This window comes from Chiloscyllium plagiosum, chromosome 30, assembly GCF_004010195.1.
Source record: "Chiloscyllium plagiosum isolate BGI_BamShark_2017 chromosome 30, ASM401019v2, whole genome shotgun sequence".
NCBI classification, from domain to species: domain Eukaryota; kingdom Metazoa; phylum Chordata; class Chondrichthyes; order Orectolobiformes; family Hemiscylliidae; genus Chiloscyllium; species Chiloscyllium plagiosum.
Genome location: NC_057739.1, coordinates 34,466,461 through 34,479,229, shown reverse-complemented (window position 1 = coordinate 34,479,229; position 12,769 = coordinate 34,466,461). Strand labels below are relative to the sequence as shown.

Sequence of the window (12,769 nt, the reverse complement as noted above, 5' to 3'; positions counted from 1 at the left end):
ATGCCCCTCCCCCAAGTCCCTCCTCACCTTTTATCTTAGCCTGCTTGGCACACCCTCCTCATTCCTGAAGAAGGGCTTATGCCCGAACCATCGATTCTCCTTCTCCTTTGATGCTGCCTGACCTGCTGTGCTTATCTATACCTGACCTATGCTTCCTTCTTTTTCTTAACCAAACACTCAGTTTCTTTCGTCATCCAGCATTCCCTATACCTACCAGCCTGTCCTTTCACCCTGACAGGAATATACTTTCTCTAGACTCGCATCATCTCATTTCTGAAGGCTTTCCATTTTCCCGCAGTCACTTTACCCGCCCCCAGTCAGGTTATGAAAGTTCTTGCCTAATACCGTCAAAATTAGCCATACTTCAATTTAGAACTTCAACTTTTTAGAACTGGTCTATCCTTTCTCATTACTGTTTTAAAACTAATAGAATTATGGTCGCTGGCCCCAAAGTGCTCCCCCACTGCCACCTCAGTCAATTGCCCTGCCTTATTTTCCAAGAGTAGGTCAAGTTTTGCACCTTCTCTAGTAGGTACGTCCACATACTGAATCAGAAAATTTCCTTGTACACCATTCCTCCCCATCTAAACCCTTAACGCTATGGCAGTCCCAGCCAATGTTTGGAAAGTTAAAATCCCCGACCATAACCACCCTTTTTTCGTACAGATAACTGAGATCTCCTTACAAATTTGTTTCTCAATTTCCCACTAACTATTAGGGAGTCTATAATACAATCCCAATAAGGTGATCATCCCTTTCTTATTTCTCAGTTCCACCCAAATAATTTCCCTGGATGTATTTCTGGGAATATCCTCCCTCAGCACAGCTATAATGCTGTCCCTTATCAAAAACGCCACTCCCCCTCCTCTCTTGCCTCCCTTTCTGTCCTTCCTGTACCATTAGTATCCTGGAATATTAAGTTGCTAGTCCTGCACATCCCTGAGCCACGTTTCAGTAATTGCTATGATATCCCAGTCCCATGTTCTTAACCATGCCCTGAGTTCATCTGCCTTCTCTGTTAGGCCTCTTGCATTGAAATAAATCTAGCTTAATTTATTAGTCCTATCTTGTTCTCTGCTTTGTCACTGCCTGCCCTGACTGTTTGACTCTCTTTTCTCAAATGTACCAGTCTCAGATTGATCTCTTTCCTCACTATCTCCCTGGATCCAACCCCCCCCACTTTACTAGTTTAACTTCTCCTGAGCAGCTCTATCAAATCTCCCTGCCAGTGTATTAGTCCCCATCCAATTCATGTGCAATCCGTCCTTCTTGTACAGATCACTTCTACCCCAGAAGAAATTCCAGTGATCCAAAAATGTGAATCCTTCTCCCATACGCCAGCTCCTCAGCCATGCATTCATCTGCTCTATCTTCCTATTCCTGCCCTCACTAGCTCATAGCACCGAGAGTAATCCAGATAGTACTACTCCCGAGGACCTCCTTTTTAAAATTCCTGCCTATTTCTCCATATTGTCCCTTCAGAATCTTATCCTTTACCCCTTCCTATGTCGTTGGTTCCAATGTGTGTCATTATTGTGTTGATTTGTGGCAGATTTTACATTTGACAGTTATACGAATGAGGCTTAATAGACACCTGAGCATTACATGGGTAATCTTTATTGTAGTTTGCACCTAGATCACTGATGCATCTCAAAGTGGAAACTCTTGGACAGCATTGGGAAAGGGATTGTTTTATTGGTTGAAGCTAATGTGAAGTGTGAAATGTTAAAGTTGTGTTTTATAAGGGTTTCTGTTTATTTTTGTCAAGTACTTAACCTTTCTTTCTCTACACACCATCTCCACCTCCCCCCTGCCAACTCTCTGCTCTCCCACTGTCTTGCTGTGTCACTTTCTGTCTTTTCTCTCCTGTGTCTCCATGTGTGGCTTGCTGTCTTGTGCTTATTCTTGCTCTCTCTTGCGTGCTGTTTTGCTCATGTGCTCATTTTTGCATTGTCACGTGTTTGTGTTCGTAAATGCTCGTGTTTGCTCTCTTATGTGTTCTCCATCTGTTGCTTGCACGTACTCTCTTGCATACTCTTTTCTCTCTCTCTATCTTTTTTCCCTCTCCCTACACTTTTTGGGTTTAGGTTCTGATTTCTCACAATTTGAAGAAATTGACCAAACAGACATTTCCTGAACACTGTTCCCTTTGTAAAGAGGTTCTACCATTTACGGATCGACGCAAAGCTGTCTGCTCCAATGGGCACATTTGGCACAGGTAAGCACGGCCAGCTGCTAGAGACACAGGATCTATCCCATAAGGGTGATCCAATAACTTCTGCATCGTGTGCATATGTTACTCATGTATTTTCTGGAGTTGAAATGCACAGTTCCATTGTAACACTGTCAGCCAGATTTGCAGTTCTGTCTTATGATAACTCCATTCTCTTGTGTGTGCTGATTGGACTACACTTATAAAGGAGAAAGTGAGGACTGCAGATGCTGGAGATCAGAGCTGAAAATGTGTTGCTGGAAAAGCGCAGCAGGTCAGGCAGCATCCAAGAAGCAGGAGAATTGACGTTTCGGGCATGAGCCCTTCCTGAAGAAGGGCTCATGCCCGAAACGTCGATTCTCCTGCTTCTTGGATGCTGCCTGACCTCCTGCGCTTTTCCAGCAACACATTTTCTACACTTCTTAAGGACCAGTGATTGCTTGATACTTTTTGTTCTCCCTCCACTGGAGAGCTAATGTTTAATTGTCCCTTGTTACTAGCATAGCAACTTAAAAACTAGACTTACTAACATAATGAAATTTTTTATGAAAACCCACTTAGACAATTTGGTGAGCTGCTGCACTACTGCAGCATGGCTTCAGACAAGTTACTGACTTTCTGCACTGCTCTCTGCGGTCCCACGAGATGCTTCTTGACCCCATTTGACCTGAACTACCCACAATCCAAATTATCTGACTGAAATATCCATAATTCAGTACTGGAATGTGGAAAATAGTGTTTAGGTAGCTGAAGCTAGAATTTCTGAGCTAGTTAAAACACTTAAGTGAACTTAAACCAAGCATAAGATTTTCCTGATCATTTATACAATTATTATACTTAGAATATTTCCTCCTTCAGACCAACAATAATTTCTGAAAGATAATTTATCAATTTTAATCAGTTTTACAATATGATGATAGAACAGATTACCATTCTTTTGATAAATATTTTCATAGAAATTGAGCTCTATTCCTACAACTACTTAGCATCCAACTGAATGTTCTCAGCATTTGAATATATCTCATTAGTTAACAAAACACTATTGCAGCTAAGGTTTTTGAATTGCACACTTCTGCCTCTAAATTAGAATTTTAAAACAATGCATTTGGACAAGGCTATGTAGATTGGTTCAGTAGTTGGCTTAAGAAGGTGGTGGTGATCTTCCTGAGGTGCAACACTTGAACTGATGGTGCTCCCAAGATGGATTCTAGGAATTTGACTCAATGAGTTTAATTTTATAAGTCCTCCCCTGATTTACATTTCTAAGATGCAGCACCATATTTATCTACATTAGACTCCATCTACCACTCCTCAGCCCATTGGCCAATCTAATCAAGATCCTGTTGTAATCTGAATTTTGATCAGATGGGTCAATGGGCTGAGGAGTGGCAGATGGCGTTTAATTTTGATAAATGTGAGGTGCTGCATTTTGCAAAGGCAAATCAGGACAGGACTTATACACTTAATGATGAGGTCCTGTGGAGTGTTGTTCTCAAAGAGACCTTGGAGTGCAGGTTCACAGTTCCTTGAAAGTGGAGTCCCAGGTAGATAGTGAAGATTTGGAGATGCCGGTGTTGGACTGGGGTGTACAAAGTTTAAAAATCACACAACGCCAGGTTATAGTCCAACAGGTTTAATTGAAAGCACACTACCTTTCGGAGCAACGCTCCTTCATGAGATGATAGTGGAAGGCTCGACCGTAATACAGAATTTATAGCAAAAATTTACAGTGCGATGTAACTGAAATTATACATTGAAAAATTGATTGTCTGTTAAGCCTTTCATCTGTTAGAATACAGTGATAGTTTCACTTCTTTCATGTGTAAATCACAAAACCTTTTTTATTAAAGTTACATTCTCGGGTTAGCTGTTAACAATGGTGATAGCTAGACAATATGTTGAGGTGTTGGCCCCCTGTGTTCTCTGTCTATGATCTGATGTTTAGATTGATTCTAATCTAAAAAGTGAGATAAGAGTTTTACATAAATTCATGCAGTTTTTGAGCTCAGAGTTCTACATGAATGCATGCAGTTTTTGAGCAAAGTACAATGTAACCCTGCAAGTACAAATTCACTCACAAAATATGTGTGCATGTGGGTCTTTGTCTGTCTGTCTGTGTCTGGGGTGGGGGTTGTGTGTGTGAGAAAGTGTGTGTGTGTGTGTGTGTGTTGAGTGCAGAGTGTCTGTGAGAGGGTTGCCTCTGCTCGGCCACTTTCCTCTGCTGCCTGTCCCGAAGTCCACTTTGGAGGATGGTCACCCGAAGGTCCGAGGCTGAATGTCCTGGACCACTGAAGTGTTCCCCAACTGGGAGGGAACCCTCCTGTCTGTTGATTGTTGTGCGGTGCCCATTCATCCGTTGTCCGTAGCCTTTGCTTAGTTTCCCCAATGTACCATGCCTCCGGGCATCCTTGCCTGCAACGTATAAGATAGACAACGTTGGCTGAGTCACATGAGTACCTGCCATGTACAAGGTGTGAGGTGTCCCCACGTGTAATGTCCACAATCTGACATGTCTTGCAGCGTCCACTGTGACAGGGTTGTATGGAGTTGTCCTGAGAGCCGGGCAGTTTGCTACGAACAATGGTTTGAGATTTGGCGGTTGTTTAAAGGCAAGTAGTGGAGGTGTGGGGAAGGTCTTGGTGAGGTGCTCATCCTCATTGATAATGTGTTGCAGGTCACGAAGAACATGGTGTAATTTTTCAGCTCCTGGGAAGTACTGAACAACAAAGGGTACCCTGTCGTTTGCAGCACGTGTCTGTCTCCTGAGGAGGTCATTACGGTTCCTTGCTGTGGGCACGTTGGAACTGGCGGTAGATGAGTTGAGCATCGTATCCCGTTCTTGTGAGGGCATCCTTGAGTACTTCCAGGTGTCCATCACGTTCCTCCTCATCTGAGCAGATCTGGTGTATGCGTAGGGCTTGTCCATAGGCTGTTTTAATATGTTTTGGGTGGAAGCTGGAGAAGTGTAGCATTGTGAGGTTGTCTGTGGGTTTGCGGTAGAGTGTGGTGCTGAGGTGTCCATCCTTGATAGAGAAGCATGTGTCCAAGAATGAGACAGATAGTTGAGAGTAGTCCATGGGGAGTTTGATGGTGGGATAAAACTTGTTGATGTCACTGTGTAGTTTTATCAGTGACTCCTCACCATGGGTCCAGAGGAAGAAAATGTCGTCAATGTACCTGGTGTACAATGTTGGTTGTAGATCCTGCATAGAGAAGAAGTCTTGTTGAAACCTGTGCATAAAAATGTTGGCATATTGGGCTGCAAATTTGGTCCCCATGGCTGTTCCGTGTGTCTGGATGAAGAACGGTTGTAAAAGGTGAAGACGTTGTGATCGAGGATAAAGCGAATGAGTTGTAGGATGTGTTTGGAGACTGGCAGTTGTTGATGTTGAGTACTGAGGCTATTGCCGCGATGCCATCATTGTGGGGGATGCTGGTGTAGAGTGCGGAAACATCCATTGTGACGAGGAATGTTCCTGGTTCGACTGGTCCGTGGGTGCTGAGTTTCTGTAAGAAATCTGTAGTGTCGCGACAGGTTTTGTGATTTACACATGAAAGAAGTGAAACTATCACTGTATTCTAACAGATGAAGGCTTAACAGACAATCAATTTTTCAATGTATAATTTCAGTTACATCGCACTGTAAATTTTTGCTATAAATTCTGTGTTATGATCGAGCCCTCCACTATCACCTCATGAAGGAGCGTCGCTTCGAAAGCTAGTTTGCTTCCAATTAAACCTGTTGGACTATAACCTGGTGTTGTGTGATTTTTAACTTTGTAGATAGTGAAGGTGGTGTTTGGTATGCTTTCCTTTTTTTGGTCAGTGCATTGAGTACAGGAGTTGGGATTTTGTGTTGTGGCTGTAGTTAGGCCACTTTTGGAATACTGCATGCAATTCTGGTCTCCCTGCTGTAGGAAAGATGTTATGAAACTTGAAAAGGTTGAGAAAAGATTTGCAAGGATTTTGCCATGGTTTTGAGGGTTTGAGCACGAGGGAGAGGCTGAAATGGCTGAGGCTATTTTCCCTGGAATGTCAGAGACTGAGGGGTGACCTTACAGGGGTTTATAAAATCATGAGGGGACATGCATAGGGTACATAGACAAGGTCTTTTCCCTGGGGTGGGGGAGTCCAGAACTAAATGGCATAGTTTAGGGTGATAGGGGAAAGATTTAAGAGGCCTAGGGGGCAACGTTCTCACAAAGGGGTGGTACGTGTGTGGAATGAACTGCTAGAGGGAAGTGGTGGAGACTGGTATAATTGCAACATTTAAAAGGCAACTGGATGCATATATGAATAGGAAGGGTTTAAAGGGATAAGGGCCAAGTGCTGGTAAATGGAACTAGATTAATTTAGGATATCTGGTCGGCATGGGTGAGTTGGAGTATAGGGTCTGTTTCCATGCTGTACAGCTCTATGACTCTGATAGTGAAGTGAAATGTTCCTGTCAGGGTGACATTACTTGATGAGGCACTAGGAGCTGGTTTTAAAGTAATTTTGAGTTGCTAAAGTCCACTCTGGAGTTTATATAATGCACTCAGACTGGTGACGTAAAATGGATATTGAGTCCAATGGTTAGGTCTCCCATAAAGTAAACTATTAAGTCCATGATGCTGCTGAACATCTTGCGTTGCTGCTGCAGCCATCTGTGTAAAAAGTCCTGCTCCTGAGACATGAATATGCAATTTATGGCTGGTGCTTTAGTGCAACTCTGAAGGCACTTTTTTTTTCAGATGAGATGTTAAACTGAGATCTTGTCTGCTTTCTGAGTAGCTGGAACAGAGTTAAAGGTACAATCAGTGTAATTGTCATACTTGTCAAGGACAATCTTGATGATATAACTTCTGATTTACAGATGTGTCCTGACGTACCATGCGTGTCAGAGTCTGACCTATCGCAGATGTCTGCTACAAGACAGCATCGCTCGACAGCACTTACCCTCAGGTGAGCTATTTGTAAAGAAAATTTCAAAACCTTCAACAGACCTGACCTTTTTTTTGAATGTTACAATGTAGATACATGAGTTTGAACTTTGTTTCTGGATGTCCGTTCACAGTTGACCAGAGAAATCTTGTGATGTAAATGAACTTAAAGATAGAGAAGTGGTAATGCTGTTCTTGTTGCATGAAAACAGATGCATTGCAGTTAGAAATAGAATTTCTGTCATGTATTTCAGTCTCCAATGTACAAATGAACTACAGCCAGAAAGAAAAAGCATACGTTAATTTAGCAGCTTTCACTACATTCTAAGATGCATTGCATATAATGAATTACAGTGACTGTTGACAGCTCCTGACAATTTAATTACCTGAACAACCATTAATCTACTATTGGCAGTCTTGTTTAGGAAGAAAGAATAAAAGGATTTGCCTTTATATTGTGCCTTTCATGACCACAGGACATCCTAAAGCAATTTATAGCCAGTTAAGGACGTTTTGAAGCACAGTCGCTGTTGCAATGTGTGAAATTAAACAGTCCACAAACAGCAATGTAATAATGACAAAAAATTCTTCTCTAGTAAGAAATGCAACAATTTGAAACAAACTGGGTCTTCAACTGGTAACTAATATATAATTTTAATGCTGCAATTCCCCATGTTGCAAGCCGTAAGATGTTCTTTTCACTCCTGGGTTCCAGAGGGAAAATGATGCATCTCAATAATGTAGTACTTTGGTAGCACAAGTTCAAAGGTACCACCCACAATTTGCAAACTGTATCCCTGCTACTTGGGGAATGCTATGGACTTCTAACAAAAGAACAATTGGGGAAAAGAATTTGTACATTTTCAATTTCACAGAAGTTATAAAAATCTGGAGTTTTTTTTATAAAAAGCTTAACTCTTTAGACAAAACAAATAAAAAAGCAAGAAAACGAGGATAAATTATATACCCAATACTTCAGCTAGAAAATCTTGAATTTTAATATGAGACAAAGAAACTGCAGATCCTGGAATCCAGAGTAGACAAACAGGAGGCTGGAAGAGCACAGCAAGCCAGGCAGGATCGGAGTTAGAGACGGTGATGTTTTGGGTTTAACCCTTCTTCAGCACTAGATGTGGGGGTAGGTGGAGCTACAGATGAAGGGGCGGGGATGGGGAGAATAGCAGAATGGTGAACACAGGTAGTGGGTACGACCTGGTTGGTTGATGGGAGGGATGAGTCTGGTTGGAAACTGGAAGTCAGAAGTGGAATGGAAAGGAGGAGGTGGAGCTGGAAAGACCACCACATCCAGTTGTGAAGAAGGATTATACTTGAAATGTTGAATTTTAAGATGGCCATATTCACAATTTGGATTCTTATATAAGTGCAATTTCATGCTGAACAATTAAATTACAACGATCTGTTTAGTCATTGACTGCCCAGCCTTGAGAGTAAATATGTGAGATTTTTACTTGCTGGCTGTTATCTTTGAAAGTAAAAATCACATTGTTATAAACAGGCCTACTGTAAGTTGCTAGTCTGCAGAAGATAGAAATGTGCAGCTAAACATTCTTAAGCTAAACATATGGCTATCGGGTGGCATAGTGGCTCAGTGGTAAGCACTGCTGCCTCACAGTGCCTGGGACCCAGGTTTGATTCCAGTCTTGGGCGACTGCCTGTGTGGAGTTTGCACATTCTCCCTGTGTCTGTGTGGATTTTCTCTGGGTGTTCTGGTTTCCTACAAAGTCCAAAGATGTGCAGGTCAGATGAATTGGCCAGGCTAAATTGCCCATAATATTAGGTGCATTTGTCAGAGGGAAATGGGTCTGGGTGGGTTACTCTTCGGAGGATCATTGTGGACTTGTTGGGCCAAATGGCCTGTTTTCACACTGTAGGGAATATATCTATCTAAATGGGATTGACCTTTCTTATTCAGGTCAACTTTTGATGCAATTGTATTTTCTAATGTATGAAGAAGTGAGTGTGACTGTACTCAGCTCCAAGAGTACATTGTAATTCTGGCAATGTTATTTGATGGTAGATCCACACGTTTGTATTCTGAATAGCAAGAACATCCAGTTTCAAATAAATCTTGAATTGTCTGACAGATGAGATTCTGCAAATTTTCACATTATTGTTAAAAAGCAAATGGAAAAATATTAATGCAATGCATTTAATAAATAAACCAGTGATGCACAACATTTGTGCATTCCCACTGCATGTGAGCTCTTTTATATCAAGATTTTTTTACTGAAGACCTGAATTAATGCATGTACTGTCCAATATTCCTTGTCCATACACTACACCAATGAATTTTGTTAATTGTACTGCTTCAATGGGAAATATTCTGACTGTGGTGGATTCAGGTAGGTAAACATGTTATAACCTAGATTCAATATTCATCAGTCTTTGAATACCAAAACCAGATTTCACTCTACTTTAACATTTATTTAGTGGTTTGATGCTTCATTTTAAATTACCTTTTATTGAACATGTGTTTCTCACATTCCAGACCCTGACTGGATAAAGCGCCTGCTGCAGAGTCCATGTACGTACTGTGACTCTCCTCTCTTCTGACAAGCATTCAAGCCATTGGACAAAGGACAGGATATATCTGTATCTTAAGTTTAGCATTGGGAAGATGAGGCTTAAGATATTTACTCCTCTGTTAGGGGGCTATTGTGTTTATTGAATGGTGGCATTGTCTTATAATTGGAGACATTCAAAGATGCAGCTTTGTGTTCTGTGAAACACTAAAGGAAAACCTGGAGGATGCTTAGCACCTTCTCAGCAACATCATGACCATGAATTGCAAGGGCAATTGAGAGGACTGTATGTTAAGCTTTCTCATCTATTTTCTTAATTCTTCAGGAATAGGAAATGAATGTAAATTATTATTTCAGTCTGAGAATAAGAGTGCAGAAGATGGTCAACATAGAGAGTGCAGGAAAAATGGGGAAACTCTCTTCAAAATGGAGTTAGGTTTGAACAGATGATGTTCATGTCCGTCTAGATCAAGTTTTCATTTGATGAATTGAAGTAACTGTCTAAAAGTTAACCCGTGTCACAATTTTCAGATAAACACTTGCTTACTTTTGCATTTGCAAAACCAGTTAAACAAGACTAAGGTTGCCTGTGGGAACAATGTGAAAATGAAATTTTATATTACTTTGCCTTTAGAGGTTTTGAGTAACGTGTGATTTGTGTCATATATCCAGAGCGGCTAGGGTACTTAGACCTTTTTCAATGTAATGTCTCCTGATCACAGATGAATGCCAAAAATATCAGGCCTATAATGAAATTAAAGTCCAAAAATGTGGGGTGCAGAATGGAGTGGGAAGCGTGGAGTTTGTACTAGAGTTCAGCAAGTAGCATTCATAATGTAAAATGTCCCTGTATTTAAATTTTAGGCTGAGAAAAATGAAATGCAGTAACATGCTACTGGTCTTCAGACAATTGATATCAGTCATCAAGGTTGGTTGGTAACTAGTTTTGGACTGTCACTTAGACTTTCTCTATTTTTTTTTGTTTTAATGTATGTTTTCAATTTTTAAAACTTTGTTTAAATTTTGTTTAACGACTACAACTATTGCGTACATTTGTGAACGCAACTTAAAACGTGATAAACTACTTTTTTGTACAATAAGAATTGTTTTCTCAATAAATCTGTTACTGTTTGGATAAAATATACCATCTTGTGAAATATAAATGAAAATGTCTTGGGCACTTTTTTTAAGTATGGCACAGGCTATTAAGTTGCAGTTTCATTAATTTACATCAGTTTATTGGCAGCTTGCTTGGACCTTATGTCATTCATTTCAAATAGTAAAACACAATTCACATAGCCATTCCTTTCGGAAGGTCAAAGATTTGAGCATTTTTTTTGTCACTATCATATGCCTGTAGCAACCATGGGCTTCTAAAGCCAATATCATGCAATTGGATAACTTCACCTTTCTCACCTGGTTGATCCTGCAGCTCTGATCATAGCCAACAGCTAAATACTGTTAATTGAGGAAAAACAGTGCTACCTTTAGTCACTTAACCAAAAGAATGTAAGATTTTCTGTTTAAAGAGAAAATGTTTGGGTAGGCTGTATTGTTGTTGGAAAGCACGTTTCTCTATAAGGCAAAATTAGGCCAATTTAGCTTCCAGTCAAAAGCTTCAACCTATCATTTTTAATCATTCATGGAACGTTAAAGATACTGGATATATTTATTGCCCATCCCTAACTTCCCTTGAAGGTAGCAGTCATCTGCTGCCTTGAAGTGCTGCAGTCTTTGGGTTGTGGAAAGTTCCCAAATTTTGACCCAGCAACAGTGGTAAAGCTCTAAGGCAGAACCTGCATCCGCTCTAATTTCTCCAGCTGCTGTGGATCTGGAGTCACAGGTAGGCCAAACCAATGTGAGGATGGCATACATTTTATTTGGAATTTGAAACTGGAAAATTGGAGTTTGGATTATTAGTTTTATTTGCAATTTAAAGAAACAATGGAACACTGTGGCCACTAATTCTTTATACACATAATTAGTTTAAAAAGTTGAATTCTATGAGACACCCTGGTATCCAGGGACTCTCTTGGTGGGGGCGGGGATAAAAAGTAACTGCCCAACAGCAACGCATGGATAAGTTGTAAGTGGCAGATTGTCACGGAACAGAGAGGTTGGAGAATTGTCGTGATGCAGACCTCCAAAGCCTGCAAGCAAGATAAATTACAAAAGGCACTGCTAACTCTGGTCCAACCTGAGGAATGCTGCAGTTGACAACACAGTATTATTGCGAAAAAAAAACAAACTGAGAAAATCACTTCAATCACTCCCTTTTGTGGTTTGAAACCTGATCCACAGACTTTGTTCCTTTATTGCTATATTTTTCACCCACAATATTTCTGGGGAAAAAATGTTTGTTTCATTTGCCCTGTCTGTCCTTTGTGTGAATGTGTTTGGATTTAAAGAACGTATAATATAAGTTTGCATTTTAGTAATTAATCTTTATTGCCACCATATCAGTTTATTAAAATAAATGTTTTGTATTCTTGTTCATTAATGAAAGCTGATATGAGTTTCTTTTGTCGTAGGTAGTGGTTACAGTCAGGTTTTAACCAAGCGAGAGATTCAGTTTAGTCATATTGCACACTTGTGATGACTTATAGAGTAATGGAGCTTAATTTTCAGCACAGTATTCCCACCAGGGTCAATGCACCAGATGGCAGATTTCCTTCTCCAAAGAACATTAATGGACCAATTTTTTAAAATGACAATCAACAATGATTTCATGATTGCCATTAGACGAACTTTCAATTCCAGATTTTACTGAATTCAAATGTTGCTATCAATCATAGTAGAACTTGAACCCTCGACTCCAAACATTATTCTGAGTCGCTGGATTACTGTGACATTGCCACCACACAACTACCTTCCCTTATCATATTAATTTTTAAATATTGTATAAAATAGAAAACTGAATTTATTTCTCTTTTTAGATCAACAAAATGAAACAAAATTCACTTTGTGTAAGCTTTAGTGTAAATTGTGTAGAACTGCATATACTTGATTTCCATAGAGAGAGTCTCAAACAGTCAATAGCAGTTGACCCTGAAACAGTGGAAGGAGCTCTTTACAAGATTTCAATTCTCAAT

General features: G+C 40.3%; 1 protein-coding gene across 2 annotated transcripts in view; it reads left to right on the top strand.

The window, feature by feature from the left end:
- The window catches only part of gtf3c4 (general transcription factor IIIC, polypeptide 4), a 33,545-nt gene extending 21,386 nt beyond the window's left edge, over positions 1-12,159 (top strand). For both annotated transcript variants that reach the window (XM_043720326.1, XM_043720327.1), the window contains 3 exons: positions 2,088-2,218; positions 7,068-7,156; positions 9,644-12,159. In XM_043720326.1, the coding sequence (XP_043576261.1) occupies positions 2,088-2,218; positions 7,068-7,156; positions 9,644-9,708 (285 nt within the window). In that variant the 3' untranslated portion in view covers positions 9,709-12,159. The remainder of the gene's footprint in view (positions 1-2,087; positions 2,219-7,067; positions 7,157-9,643) is intronic.
- Positions 12,160-12,769: the final 610 nt, after the last annotated feature.